Source organism: Numida meleagris, chromosome 3, assembly GCF_002078875.1.
Source record: "Numida meleagris isolate 19003 breed g44 Domestic line chromosome 3, NumMel1.0, whole genome shotgun sequence".
Taxonomy (NCBI): domain Eukaryota; kingdom Metazoa; phylum Chordata; class Aves; order Galliformes; family Numididae; genus Numida; species Numida meleagris.
Genome location: NC_034411.1, coordinates 91,618,176 through 91,634,345, shown reverse-complemented (window position 1 = coordinate 91,634,345; position 16,170 = coordinate 91,618,176). Strand labels below are relative to the sequence as shown.

The window sequence follows — 16,170 nt, the reverse complement described above, 5'->3', positions numbered from 1 at the left end:
AGTGCTTTGGCAGGTCAGAACTAATGCATTTTCTAATAACTAAATAAATAAACAAAAATCAGGGTGATAATGCTTATCTCTAAGCTTTTTTCAAAAAGATATTATTTTCATTGGAATTCAAGATTATTCTCAAAACTGTATGTCCACGTGCCTACTTCAGGAAGCTGTCTGCGTTCCTTTGATTTTTTTTTTCTACTTTCTTAAGCATCACAGTCTTGGTAGTTCTATGTTACTGACATATCATTTCCTATTTACAAAAGGTAAGATGCCATACAGCTATATCTTAAAAAAATATTTTATGTGTATAATCAGAAGCAGCAAAATATTTACTTCCATTACAAACTAAGCCGTAATTTCAGCTACATGTTCTTTGAGATGGCATTTTCATTTATTATAAAAACATCTATTGATAATGACCTCTTTGTATACTTAGTCCTAGGCAAGATCCGAAGTGCTGTTGGAAGTGCTCAGCTCCTCATGTCTCAGAAATTCCAGCAATTTTATTGGCTCTGTCAGCAAAATCTGGTAAGTTGCCACCTCTGGCCATCCTTGAAGAGTTTATGCCTACTCATACCTAATATTCCACAGAATTTAACAGAAAATTGTAGAACTGAATATTTTTACTTCAAAGGCAACAACAAAAAATGTAGTGTACCTACGCAGTAGCATTCTCATTTTCCTGGCTCACATTTGTCTCACTGCTCCTCTTTTCTTTTTTTAACTTAATCCCTAAGTATAGTGTTAGTACATTTTTTAGCAAAGCAAATGTAGTTTCAGTAATTTTAGACTAGCTGGGTTTTGTCTTTTCTTTTTTGCTGTCCTTATTAAAGACAGAAAAATGAGAAGGGAACAAATGAAAGTTTTCTTAGACATAATATTATGGCTTATTTTTGTAATTTCCTAAAATAGTAACAGTATTTCTGGTAAGAAAGGAGACATTTTTCAAATTACAGTAAGCAGAGAATAGTAGGAGACATGATGCAACTTTCTACCTACCTGAAAAGGGGACTGATCTTGGAAATGAGAACATACATAGTGTTCATAAAATTGGGTTTCATAATTTGCATTGCCAATTATATATAAGATGTCCTAGGGCGAAAGGAACAGATGCAGTATATTACTTGTAGGAGTTACTGCTATTGTTCTGGAAGTTCATTAGACACTAATTCGATTTGAAATGTTATCTTCGTTAATATGACAGCAGCCATCATTGATATAAACGTTGTGGTAAGATGATACTAAGCAATAGAAGAACATAATGCTTCTAGCTAAGTCTAAAGGTAGAACACCTACAATCTCGGGCTCACTTGAAAATCAAGGGTAACCTTTGACTGTCCCTACCTCATACATTAAAAGTGCTGAATTTTGCTGCATATGTTACAGCAGATGTAAGCTATATGTCTGATTAGACATTTTTCCTTATTTGCTAGTATTTACTGCACAGTTTTTTAAGGCAAAAGTCATTGTGCAGAGACCCATGTGCTGCTTTCCATTCATAACATTACGTATTTAGAATTCCTGAAACTGTAATCAAATACTGAGAAAGTCATGCCAAGCATGTCCTATCTGCTGATAGAAAAGGATAAGATATATGGTCCTCATTAGGAAAGAATCCAATTATCCACTTCAAAGAGTCTGTCAAAACAAGAATTTTAATAGCTCTTACAGAATGACAGAGGAAATATGCAAAGTCAGGCAAGCAGGAGATGACCAAGTTTATAATATCAAATATTTCATGTGTGCTACTATTTGTTCATTTGTTTGATAGTGAAAGAAGGAAATCTTCGTCAAAGTCTAAAAGTTTCATACTGTAAATTTCAGAGTGCCCTCCATTACCTGATTGATTAAGCTACACAAAATAAGATTTGGAGAGCCTAACCTCCCCTGCACTTCATTTTTCTTCAAGTGGGTCCAGAAACTGTGCTTGAGAGCGTTACTGTAATAACTAGAGCAGCTCCTGCTCTGCACAGCCGCCGGCTGTTTGGAAGTGCTAACATTTCATTACTGGAAAAGCAATAGGAGAAATCTATAGCTTTGCAGACAACATGATCAAAAAAAAAAAAAAAGAAAGAAAGAAAAAAAAACCTGGCAAGATTTTGTTTCTCTCATTCTTACATGGATAATAAACCTTTGAACTCCATAACAGCAGCTTTATTCAATTCTGGAGATTTCAACTCTGAATATTCTTCAGCTTCATTAAATCACCAATGGGCTCTGCAGAAAGGAGCAAATACAGAACTGGACTTTTAGGTCATTCATGATTTGAACTTTTCTTCTTATGCTTAGTAGTAGTATTTGTTCTCAAATAGTCATTTAGCCCACATCTACAGCAGGCGTTCCGTATTCTCTGAAGGCAGCATCTTGGTCCTCCATGGGAATGCTGACAGATAGCAGCTACTGGAGTACACCTGGCACTTAGAGGGCTACAGCACCTCGGTTTCTCTAACAGTATTCAGCCACAACAACCATAAATGTAGGACAGAGAACAGCAGCATCTACTTTTGCCAATTCAGAAATGCAGCAAGGTTTTAGGAAGAGGAACACACTCAAACTGAAATGTCTCCATGGCTTATGGATTTTTCTAAAGGATCATAACAATTTCAAGGATCACATTTGATGATGCTGTTGGTTAAGATGTCTCATTCAGGATAAATTCATAAAACCAACAGCTTCAATGAAATTATAAGAATTGAGCTGACCATCTCTTACAGTATACAATTCTCACTAACTACTTGAAAAAAAGCATCACTGATTATTGACTACCTCCTGGTGAATTATTCCCATTATCTTTTGTAATACCCTGCTTTTTCTTTGAAGCGTCCTCCTCCATACTCCAGTCAGCGAAGATTCTGCTCAGCTCTTGAGATCATCACTAAATATGTCACGGTTGCAGGCAAAACCGGAGCAACATGAGCATCGGCTGGGTACTTTTTGCTTGCTTTAGGCTGCCTTCTGAAGGAGAGCTGCAAAGCTGAATTCCAAATACAATAAAAACAAAGAAGCCACTTCTGAAGAAAAAAAAAAGCAAATTTAAGCCAATCTTCTCAAAACTCAGTTAGCTGTAGTAGCAATCATTTTTACTAGCATTCATCCATGAGCTGCAGATCCATGAGCTATAGCAGCAGGAGGCAGCCCTCTTGTGTCCATGTAATGCACCGCATGCTCCTCTTCCAGCTGTGCTGGAAGCTGTGCTCTTCTGCAGCAGGGATGAGTGGAGCGCAAAAGTACAGAAGAGAGATTACCCTCAATTCAGAAGTCATTGGCATTTCCACGAGTGGCATCACTTTCTGGCTGTTCAGAGGAAACTGGGGAGAGAGACCGAGGAGACCAGAATGGAGAGACCAGATAGCAATGTAATATACGTTGCTGTCAAATTTCACACTGGGAGTCAGTTCTTGAAGCCTGTAATATTGACCTCTCTAGAATAATTAATATCACTGATACACGTTAGTGCTTGTGAAGTAAATAGGAATCTACCCAATATAGTCATTTGCAGTGAACACTAATCTGGAGTTGTATCATGTTTTCCAGAAATCTGTTACAATCTGCATAGTAACTTTTAGTCCTCAAATTCCCCATGAAACAGAAACTTTCTTCTAGCAAATATTTCTGCCTGGCTCTATTTTAGGACTAGTTCTCTTTAATGTTTTCATCAATGATTTGGATACAGGACTTGAAGGTATACTATGTTTGCAGACAATACTAAATTGTCAGGAACTGATTATTCCCTTAAGGGTAGAGAGACCTCGCAGAGAGAGATCTTGACAATCTTGACAAATTGGAGGGCTGGACAATCACCAGCTGCATGAAACTTCACAACAGTAAGTGCCGGATTCTACAGCTGGAGTGGCGCAATCCTGGCTATATGTACAGACTGGAGGATGGGAGGCTGGGGAGTAGACCCATGGAGAGGGATCTGGGGATTCTGAATGACAGCAAGTTGAATCTAGGTCAGCAGCATGTCCTGGCAACCCAAAGGGCCAACCATACCCTGGGGTGCCCCAGGCCCAGCACTGCAATTGAGCGAGGGAAGGGATTGTCCCACTCTGCTCTGTACTATGCAGCCTCACCTCAAGCACTAAGTGCAGGTTCGGGCACCACAATATAAGAAGGACAGAAAACTATTAGAGAGCATCCAAAAGAGGGCTATGAAAATGGGGCAGGGTCAGGAGGCCAAGGTGTGTGAGGAGGGACTGTTGTCATGCCCAGCTCCAGTCACTCAGCTCCCACAGTGGAGGAAATCCAAATTTAAGTAGCAGTTCCTACTGTAAGACCCCTAGGAACATGCAATTCAAGTGAGGAATGTGAAATAAATGCTGATTTATCTCTTTCCCAGGTTTTAGGTAGCTATGTGAGGCTGTGCTCACTACCTAGAATGCCTTCATCCTTTAGATTCTGAGTATATAGGATACAGAGCCTTGCTTAATCAAAACACCGCTGTTTATTTATTACTCATTAAACTAGTCATTACAGCTTTGGCTTGGGAAGTGGGGGAGATCATGAGCATCTTTGGGTAGATTTCAACTATGTTACTCCCAGCTCCATTGTGTAGACCTTCTTAACTACAAGGGCTGCTCCAAATGTAATGCCTCCTAATTCATTACATTGGTGCATGATGTCAGAAGCATATAACCTTTCACCAATATTCCATTACATTTTGTTGCCATGTGACAGATGGCAGCAGAGGGGCAGTCTGACAACATGGCATCTGACATGGAAGTGCATAAAAAGCGAAGGTGTGTCACTGAATTCCTCTGTGCAGAAAGAATTGCACCTACTGACATTCACTGATGCTTTTCAAACATTTATGGAGACCAAACAGTAGAAGTGAGCACAGTGAAGTGATGAGTGGTGCGTTTCAGCAGTTATGACAGCAACAGTGGATCACCTCCACTGGTGCAGACTTTTACAAGTGCAGCATGCAGGCTCTTGTTCATGGCTGGTGAAAGTGGTGGTGACTATGTTGAAAAATAGTGTTTTGTAGATGAGAATTTGCTCTAATAGTATCATTGTGCTCTTTGTAACTGTTGCAGTTTCCATGGAAATAAATATGAGATATTACTTTCAGAGTAATCTACATACTTCCCTGGTAGACATTTCTCCATCATCTTCACAGAGATATTTGCCAATTAAATCCTATTTCACTGAAGTGACAAACTTGTCTTCTTGAACAAGCACCAGGGCTCAAGATACAGAGTACAGAGTCCGTACAGAGTCTATATGCTACTTTTTTAGGTAAATTTTATCCAACATTGACATTCAGTTAATAACCAGGTGGTTATATTATATATAATTATTATATATATATAACTGAATATATATATATTAACTGAATTATTACCACCAGGTTATAATATATACATATATATTATAATAATATATAATATTTTATATATTATTTTTTATTATTTTATATATATTTATATATATATATATATTATATATTATAACCTGGTGGTAATAATTCAGTTAATAACCTTAGTAACTGGGAATAGTACCTGCCCAGTTCCTGAACATGATTCAACCCCAGGGAAAGCAAAATTCTAACAAACATCCTCATCCAGATTTTATACCTTACATGTCCATTTGAAAACCTAAGACAACGTAAACGTCAAATCCAGCATAAGTTGACAACTTCATTGCAGTGTCGTTTTATCTGTCATGGTAGCTCAGCTACCATGTCTGTAATTTTTAACCATACAGACATCAGGATGCCTAGAGTATAAGCCACGACCCATTCCCTTTAATAATCAGCAGACACAGTCTGTCAGCATGCTCATTTTAGAAATGCAGGTCAGCACAGCAGATGGTGTTGAGGAGCTTCCCACGATGCTCAGATCCAGAAAGGCCAGCGCAGGATATCTCACTTATTCATATCCGAGTTGTATAGGAGGCACAGCTTTTCAGTCACAGCTCCCAGCTGCAGAGCGTGTGTAGCCTTTGCCCTGAGCAGCACTGTAGCAAAATGATCTGGTGTGGTTCGTCTCGTACCTCAAATCACTTTGTTTACAGCCTCCTGCTCTATTCATGTTCTCTCCTTTGTGCGTGACAGGACCCGAGTGCCATGCCAAGACCAACTTCCCAGGACCTGGCAGGTTTCTGGGACTTATTGCAGCTCTCAATTGAAGATGTCAGCATGAAGTTTGATGAACTGCACCAGTTGAAACTCAATGAATGGAAAATAATAGAATCACCTGAAAGGAAGGTAAGCAGACCATGAGCAGTACCATTTACTTCCCATTTATAGTTCCATAGTTTCCATGTTTTAAATTCAGTAGGAAAGTGTGGTGGGTTTCTAACCCAAAGATGGAAAACATCTAACTGTCATGGCCCAATTTGTACATGGAAACCTTCATCAGACATGAAGGTGTGGTTGTTTTTTTTTTTCCTTTTAACAATGTTGAGCTGAATTGTGTTACAAACAAAATGGATTTTGCAAAATCTTGTCTCTCCGCTCCATAACACTTCTGTTGAATTTATCTGAATTCACATTTAAAAAAGCTAGAACTTAAATATGTTCTGACTAATTCAGATTGAGAACAGTAGCCCAAGAATTCAATCAAGGTAGACTGCAGTATGTTGTTTCTTTTGGGCCAGCTCAAACCTGAGCGCTACAGTGATCAGTCTGCTCACAAAAATGATTGATGCTGGTACAAGTGACAAAACATAGTGTTGGTCAAGCTAAAGCTTGGCCTATGGAAGTTTTGGGGGGAAAAGAGTGCTTCTGGCAGACTGCCTGCATTTCTCTGCTGCAGCCCCACTGCCTGGGAGATACCCCTGGCCACTAGGCTTGCAAATCGGGTGGCACCATGCCTACAAGCATGTGATTCCCAAACTGCCTTCCCCTTTCCCGGAGCTCTTTCCCACACCCGAATTATCCCACTACCCTTGCTGATTATTTTATCAGTCAGATGATGGCAGCATGTGGTTTGAGTCAGTACTGTTGGCCTCAGGTGAATACTTGCTTGGTTCGGGAGGAATTAGGAGGCATTTTGACAACTCTTTCATTTCTTCATGCTCCTCTTGGATTTTAATTTTCAGCCAACTGGTTGGTGGATGGTGAGTTTGCAACTCTTGCTTACTAGTGACAACTGGAAGTAAGAAATTATTATAGTGACAGCAACAGTGATGTTCCTAAGAGGAAAGTAACTAAAAGTGAAAAAATAATAAGATGGGACAGCAGGAATGGAGCCCTTATGTTCTTGTCTAAAAACAGGAAAAAAAAACGAAAATAAAGACTGGAAGTGCTGTCTGTCATGGAGAATAGCATCTTAGGCTGCTGCGCTGTTTTGCTGTGTTGAGAACATTGATGTATATTCTTAAATTTAACTCTAGTCTTGGCCAATGCATTTTGGTAGTAGATTCAGAATTTTCAGAATTAAAAAAAGAAAAAAGAAAAGAAAAAAAAGATGATTCTGCAAACCATAAGTCTGTCAGTTCACTTTTTAATATTTATTTGAATCCTGCTGTGCCTCAAATTAACTGTGTTCTCCATAAGGAACAGCCCATACTTTGGACTATTAAAATCGCTGTAAGAAGTGATCTAGCAGAAAGATATATCATAATAACCATACTATACATATGAAATTTTGCACCTCCATCTTTGGAGATATTTGGCCAATATTAAATATGATGTTGAAAAACCTGTTATAACTTCAGTCTTGGATCTAATTTCAAGCGGCTTTTGAAGGAATGTTATATTGAATTGCCTCCAGAGGTCCCTTCCAACCTAAACTATTATATGATTCTTTGATTCTACAGTATCTTTTTAAGGCTCTTATATGATATTCCACAATCTATAAATGGCGTACAATATCAATTTCATATTTCCAAATAGTTCTTGATATAAAACCTGTATAAGCCATTGACAGCTACTTCAGTAGCAGATCTATTGACTTTTGCTTTATAGTTTGCCAGTTCTTCAACATAATTTTCTTTAAAATGGTCCAGACTGGCAAGGAGAACAATTAGCTTATGTTCTCTCTCTCTGGCTGGTGCTTGCATGTTTCCATTTAGCTATTCATAGAGGAGACTAAACTAATAGATATGTATACACAGCTGCTATTTCATATCCAGCTGAGGCTAAACTCAGTATGATTAATTTAATTAAAAATTCTGCCCTGCTAATCTTAGAGTCTTTTCACTTGATCAGACCACACAGATGCGCTGAATCCTTATTGGAGAGCCAGTGTGTGTTTCTGTTTATAATGAGTGTAATAACGTGTCAGATAAAACTAAGCAAATTCATGTGAAAGTGAGAAATGTAGATTGCATGTGTAGGATATCTGCAAAGACAGTGAAAGGAAGTGCAGGCTTTTTTAAGACAGAAGAGTCCATAATTTGTGCTGAAATAACAGGTTATCAGTGTTTCTGGAATGGATAGCCATTCACGCAATCTATTAATCAGCCGATATTAGAGCAGAAACTGAGCATGCTTGATGTATGTAATGAGTATTTTGCATTGTATGTCTTCAGTTTGCATGTTCTGCTGATGGTATCTTCCGTACACCATTTACCTTCAGTTTTAATACCCTATTTTAGGAAGAAAGAAAAGTTCCTCCTCCTGTACCAAAGAAGCCCCCAAAAGGAAAATTCCCCATCACAAGAGAAAAATCTCTGGACCTACCCGACAGGCAGCGACAAGAAGCCAGAAGGCGGCTCATGGCTGCTAAGAGAGCGGCCTCTTTCCGGCAGAATTCAGCCACAGAGCGTGCAGACAGCATCGAGATATACATCCCAGAGGCTCAAACCCGGCTTTAAAGACAGAATGCTGCAGAGTTCCTTTTTTAGACAAAATGCTTGTACAGTTTGTCACTTACCTGGTAATTTTTGTCTCATTCTCTCCATAAATATGCCCTTGCTGTTGTGTTCTTTGTGCCATAAGCACAGTGGAATGCTTTTGATTTCCTCAGAATTTGCTGAGCTCACCGCAAGAACGACTTCTTTTGTATTTATTGTCTGACTTACAATCAGCTACAATGGATAGGGCTTGTTGAGACCTGACTTATCCAGTATATTCTCAGAGGACAACAAGAAACACCTCTTGAGATGGAACCCAGCTTACTTTTTTGTTATTTATATTTTTATAAAATGTGTGATAATTAGGGATAAGAATAACAAACTATCAATGGGTGCATCTCACCATTCACTAGAGGCATTAGCTTATCCAAGTAGAAGGTGCTACAAATGTAAAGAGCAGGAAAGAAAGAACCCATTTATCTCTCTGACCTCCAGTTTATTTTCCCAGAACCCAGCTAAAATATTTACCCATGTGCTCTGCCACTCTTCTCATCTTTGTTACCGCAAAATAATATTAGGCCTCTCATGTCACGTCAAGTTTCTGGAGATGAACAGGGATATCCAGCCATTAAAACTCCAAAGTTCATCAGAAACAAGAAGCATACAAGTCTGGTGGTGTTGGGAATGCCCACTGAGAAACATTTGCTGTTAGCAGTATAACGACACTCTGAAACCTAAGCAAAATTATAATGCAAGAGGACTTGAGTGATGGGTGAAAGGAAAATGGAAGCCTTAAAAAGTTAGATCTTCTGTAGCAAGATGTGTAAAGAAAAAGTTATACTTACTCCTTTGGAACACTCATCGCATTTTTAACAGTTCTTTTATGTGTTAACATTTATTTTATAATCCTCTCTTTTATTTCAAGAGCTGTGCTACATGTAATACTTCAAACTCTCAAAATGTTCTATCAATTGAGTTTCCAGGGTATCCTTGAGAAGAAAAGAAAAAAAATCTTGCTTGTTTAAATTGCCAGTTGTGATGTTGTAAACAATTTAAGAAATATGAATGTGAGTGGTGAGTAAATTCTAAGTTTAAATGGTTATGTTAAGGTAAAGGTGAACTGTGGTTTACAGTTGTATTTTTTTTAGAACTATTTTTCTATGCAGTATCAGTTACAGCAAGAAAAAGCTTCTTGCTTGCTTCACATGTAACAAACATGACTCAAGAGATAATTGATTTCCAGCCATGGAATATAAGGAAAATAATATATTTTCAAGCCTCGTTATTACTAGAGAAGTGGTGACTACCACAATCAAGAGGCTTTAATTTAAAATAAACTAAGATAGAAATATTCCACTTCACCTACCTTCCAGAGCCACCGAGCAACCCAGCACTTAGAAGTCTTCAGGTGAAGACGCAATAAGATAAGTTACCCGTAGACTCCGACTCCAAGGTTTGAAAACTACTCTATACTACTTTAGGTCAATACAGTGTTAACACATTGAGACAGACAGCCTCATCTACCACATTTCCTGTTTACCTGCTTTAACAAATGCAATGTATTTAATGTATTTAGCCATAGGCAGAACAGCTATTAAATTATACTCTAGCACTTTGGTTCTTCACCTGATGAGCACTTTAAATCTGTGTCCCACACACCCTGCATCCTGACAGATGACTGAAAACATGAATTATCATAGGTTATGCAGATCTGACATTGCTTCTAATCTGTTTTGGTTTGGTTCTATTTATTTATTTTTTCCTTTTCCTTCATTTTTTTCCTACGGTGTGTAGTATGAAGCATGAGTTCTCTCTTTGGAGCGCACCTGATAAAGCATGTTTAGCTTCAAGATGGGCATCTTTAGAGATGAGGTTTTGAGATGTTTCTGTGAGGAGAAAGCCCTGTAAGTTGAGCCTGATATCTGGTATATACTTTACCAAATAGCCTTAAACTATGTTTGGAAGCAAAAACCAAGACGAATGTATATCCCTCAAAAATGGAAAAAAAAGAAAAAAAAAATCCCTGAAATATTCTTCTATAGATAAAAAACACTATCTTTACCATCCCTCGTGTTTTCAAGGTATTTTCTATTTAAGGAAAGAGCTGAATCTTGGGTAGGGTACAATATCGATGCTAATTCCTGTATTTGTTTTACTATTTTAAATACAAATGTACTTGCAGACATTGGCATCTTTAGTGTTGAAAAGTGATATATTATTTAATGTGGAGCTGCTAATTAGAAATACCCACATAAAACTAGAACCTTTCCTAGATTGAGGAAATTTAAAATAGGCACACACACACCTATATATATATATACATATATATATACATATATAGCTGCTGTATACATATATGGCAGCTGATACGTTTTCTCTGATTTCCCTTATACTTCACTCGTGACTTACTTACTTGAAAACTCCCACCTGCAGGGACAGATCATGCTATTAAGACAAGTTAAATCTGATCCTGCTGGCAATTAGACTTTATGGAGACAAATTGTGGAGGAAAAAAAAAAAAGATTACAGATATATTTAGATCCCAGTTGACTTAATAATGCTGATTTGGAGCAGTCCATATAAGTTTTTAATTGAGAATCATATTTTGATATTTTTTTATATATTACCATGATATTGGAGGTTCTCAGGCAAAAATAGGCCTGCATAAATGATGCCCACCCTGTATTTTACCATATTTCCCATGCCATTATGAGAAAATGTTCAATATAAGTTTTGGGTACATGTGAATTCTTTTTGTTCCACCTTTGTTCTGAAAAAGAAGAAAGAAAAAAGAAAGAATCAGAATTCAATTAGATGCTTACTGAAAGATTTGATATTTCCAAGTGCAATATATTAAATTCTTGTACAGGTAGCATTCTATCATTACAGGCAGATAAGACATTTCTGTCTACATATTGTACATCTGGTTAATTTAGAAAAATAACATTATGCTTATCATACTTGTGTTGCAGATAAATCAAATTGCTCCAGTCCCCTACATGAGAAACACAGCACATGGTATCTTAACATAGAAACAGTTCTATTGTAATCTGACTCCCCGGAATCAAAATAAAATTTAGTTACAAAACCAGCGTAGGAGGAACATAACTAAACACAAAGAGAGAAAGTAGAATACTTTCTGCTAATGGATGTCATGGAGTACATCCACACAGAACAGCTGGAAATAGCAAAACAGCATTTAATTGAACACTAATTGGACTAATACTTATTTTCACTGATTAAAATTACAGCAAAGTCTCCGTTCATTTCTTCATTGCCTGTAAAACACAAGTATAATAAACAGAATTGTGAAGATTTAAATAAAGAAAAACCTGACTGGTAAAATGGTTGATATCTGCCATACTTATTTTTGCTTTGTATGTTTTTTTCAGATTTGAAATTCTTTGTAAATTGGTGAAGTATATTATGGAGTGTTTTATTATTTCTTGTCGACCTGATCGGAATGGCCTTTGGCAGCGTGCAAAGACTAATCATGTTGTATAGTTTAAAACCAAAAAATTACATTTTAATTCATGCTTCAACCTTGTCACTATGTTAGACTTGAGATTAACCAGGAAGGAATTAAAGCGTGCATAGGAAGTTGTGTGGATTTCCTGTCTATACAGTACATTTCATATAATAGAAATTATTTGTTTTAAAATAAGCCCATGTTTCCTGCTGTATCAGTAAATTAATAATCTAGTTTCTACTCCTTTGGCACTGCGTCTAGAATAAAGTGGGGGAATTTGGGGTCATTTGGTGGTTTTGCAAGGAGAATACTTTCTCCCTAAGTGTTCACGTGCCATAAGTGACCTGTGGTCTCCCCAGGGCCTGCTGCGATCCATGGGGTGCATCCCCCCAGATCCGCTCATCTCAGCCATTGCGTCCAACCCCTGGAGCTTGCCTGGGCCGGTCAGCGGGTTTGGTGTTCTCACTGGCATTACAACACCAGTGCCAGGGACGCATCAGATTCTGACCCATCACAGGATGGTTCATGCGTGGTCATGTAAGGTCTGAGTTTGGACTGGTAGCTCCAGGTGCCCAGGAGTGTGTGCTGAAAAGCTGTGACATCCCGTGGAGCAGGAGCCTTTGTATGAGGCAGAGTTGGAATGAAGTGTGAAGTAGTGTTACTCCCACTGCTGTTCGCAGAGCGATTACCTTGTGGTAATAGTGCTGGTGAGCTACATTCAAGGTGAGGAGTATCAGTAAACCCCAGTGTCCAGAGAGGTGCTTCCTGGTGGCCCGGCAGGTTGATGATGCTTACATTTACACAGTGCCTTTCATCCAGAAGGATCTCCAAGCACTTTATTAGAGGACATGCAAACTTCAGGCTGGGTTCCAGCAGGCAGCTCCCTTGCCCACAGCTGGATGCTGGCCTGGGGAGCTGCGGGGATGAGGGCCCTCCTGCCTGTCCCCATGCTGCTGGGGAGTTTCCTTCCACACCACCCTCCTGGCGCCCAGAGGAGACTCTCCTGGTCCACACGTATGCCAAATGGGTAGTGGAGACTCAATGAGCCAGGAGGAAAACCTGAGCAAAGAAGAGGAGAGGAGAGAGCAATGCTGATCATGTAGGCAGGGACAGAAGAACATCAAATTATGTTTCCAGAACAACCTTTGCCTTTTCTATTTGTGATGGCATGAGGTTGCGGCAATGAAGGTGCTCCACTGGGAGGGTCCCAGCTACTGGCAGGTGCAGGAGCTGAACTATGAGATCTTAGCATGTTTCTCCTTCACAAGTGCATCCCTCCGCAGCTTTTTTTGGCCAGAGAGATGGGCCTAGGGCATGTGATGCAACAGCAGCCTTCACGTATTTCACAACTTCTAAGTGCCCAATTCTCTCCTCCCCTTTTTCCCTCTAGCCAAGCTAGCATAAGGGATAACACGGAACACAGGAAGGACTTAGGCATAAGAATTATCGCTCTGAAGCAATGCTCAGCTCTAACGCTTAGGGTTCTTTGTGCAACAGAGCAATGGTAACACCTCTTAGCACTGTCAGGAGAGGCAGATTAGAGGCAGCTCTTTCACACTGCAGAGAACAGAATATATACATATATATATGTATATAATAATTTTTCAGTGTTCCAGTTCCCAGATAGTTGGACCCAGGAACCACGGTCAGTAACCACATTCTTGCAGACCGTGTCTCCTCCTTGCAGCTTGGCTGTGGCACTGCCAGTGTGCCATGTCCAATGGCCCACCTGCACCATGTTCACCTTCAGGAAACAACTTTCAGGAACAGCTGTTCTATGGCATACTCATATGCATATACCGGCTCCTGGCAAGAATTCAGCCCTCTGCATACACAGAAATTGCTTAATTTTTCTTTGTAATGCAGTTACCTCTGTGGTGTAATGCTGCAGCTGTTTAACTACATAATAGGCTGCTCAGGACAGCAACTATAAAACTGAAATTGAAATGGAAACTTGCCCAAAAGAGAATTTGGACAGAATATTAAAGTTGATTCGAGTCCCCTTAACAATATAAAATTCTAATAGCTGCAAGAGGCCATGGCATTCATTATATCTAAAACGATATTCCAGATCCCTTCTTATTAAGTGTATATTGCATTTCATAAATTATGATCACAGGAAAAGACTGCTTGTTCATGGCCCCACCTTTCCACACGTGGATGTTCCTACCATTACCATTCATTGCTGAAACAGAATGGGGCTTCTGAAATCAGATCATAGATAACATTAATTGGTGCGTCTACAGAGTTTGCACCTGAACTGAGCAAAGCCAGAACAGTTTTCATCAGCTGGCAATTTAATTCTCTATTCTATTAAGGCCAAACTGTTTTTCTTCTAAATTGGTGTTGTTGGAAAGGATTTTTTATTTCTCTAATACAAAATACAAATATAATACAAATACTAATATGAAAACATGAATATTTTCACTAACATTAAATGAGGGGGAGGTTTATTTAAAGGTATGGTCATGATTCACCAGCACAGCCTGCTAGTGAGGATTTTACTTCTCCTTTCATTTCTTCTCTCATTCAGCCCAGTGTTCCCCATTATTAAAGCTAAACTATTAAAGTTGTTTATTTGTGAGACGAATTATTGCAGAGCTTTGCCCTACATTCTGATCTCAGTTGCATTAGAACATATAAAAATCTAATGCAATGAAACTGGAGGGAAATGTCAGATTGGTCCACTATAATTCAGGCCAACATGTGACCTGGCAAGCCCTGCTGAGGTGGGAAGGACTGATTATGAGAGTTGGCTACTGCATAATGGTTCTGTAAGATCTTGTTTTTCCCTTCACATTGGTCACAGTAAAGCAGAGGGCTGGCTAGTAGGTTCAGGTCTCTGACTGTAGGCTTCACAAAGAAATATTAGCAGTATTTATAATTACCAATGGAATCCACATGCTGATATCCATGCTTTGATTTAACCTTTGGATGTTTAAGAGTATGGCCACCTCATTTTAAAAGGGCTCCACAAGTATGTATTATTTAGCCCACCCTAGATGTTAATTTCCTGAATTAACAAAATTTCCCCTTCAAGGAGCCTGGCTTATACTGCTCTAGAACTGTTCTTTCCTGAAGAAAAGCCACTACGAGCGTGCAGGATTTTCTGCACAGAGACAAATCTCATTATTTCATTTACCATTCGACATGCCAAAATAAACAAATGCGTGGCCTAAGGACTAAATTAAATGCCTCCTATAGAATTTCAAGGAATGTTAGAACCAGGAAACTAGCTGTTTAGTTATCATTAAAAGTATATATAAATATATATAAATAAATATATACATAAGAAATCATATCAACAACGAGGATGAACTGAGTGCCAAATATTCACCATCTGTATAAAGCTACACTTCACTAGAATTAAACTATTTTATGTAATTCTCTTTCTCATGCTTTTATGGTTCTTTTGATAAATTCTATTTAGTAGCATGCAAGATACCTAAATTGAATGTACAGTATGTTGTTTCATTGCTACAATAATTTCTCGCTTCTCAGTAATATCTTCTTTATCAGAATGTTATTTGTTATTTTGAAGACATATCTGAGAATTGTTTTATTACTGAGTTATTCTTTTTTCATGGTTCTTTACTCACCTCCAGCTGATTGTAAGAAAATGTGCTTCACTGTTTTGCCCCATGGCTCTTTTATGAAGCTGCCTCTTTCAATTGGTTTATGTATTCTTTATGTTCATCTCCTGTAAATAATTCTGCAATTAAATTTTTTGAGAAAAATAGAGTATATCCTTTATTATATTTAAAATTTTGCATTAGTTAAAATATACCATTTCCAATCAGACTATCTATAGATCACACTAAGTTATTACTTTAGCCATGTAGACTTTCAAGTATCTACAAATTCATTTTCAATAAGATACTTTTGATTGGGCTTCATCAGAATTTGAAGGAAGGCACTTAAAGTCTGAAGGAATTTGGCAAGGAGCAGAGTCAGCTATGCAA

General features: G+C 38.3%; 1 protein-coding gene across 1 annotated transcript in view; it reads left to right on the top strand.

Moving 5' to 3' along the window:
- The window catches only part of DLGAP2 (DLG associated protein 2), a 108,519-nt gene extending 92,614 nt beyond the window's left edge, over window positions 1–15,905 (top strand). The window contains exons 9-11 of the mRNA XM_021392508.1: window positions 434–525; window positions 6,053–6,205; window positions 8,542–15,905. Of these exons, the coding sequence (XP_021248183.1) occupies window positions 434–525; window positions 6,053–6,205; window positions 8,542–8,760 (464 nt within the window). The 3' untranslated portion in view covers window positions 8,761–15,905. The remainder of the gene's footprint in view (window positions 1–433; window positions 526–6,052; window positions 6,206–8,541) is intronic.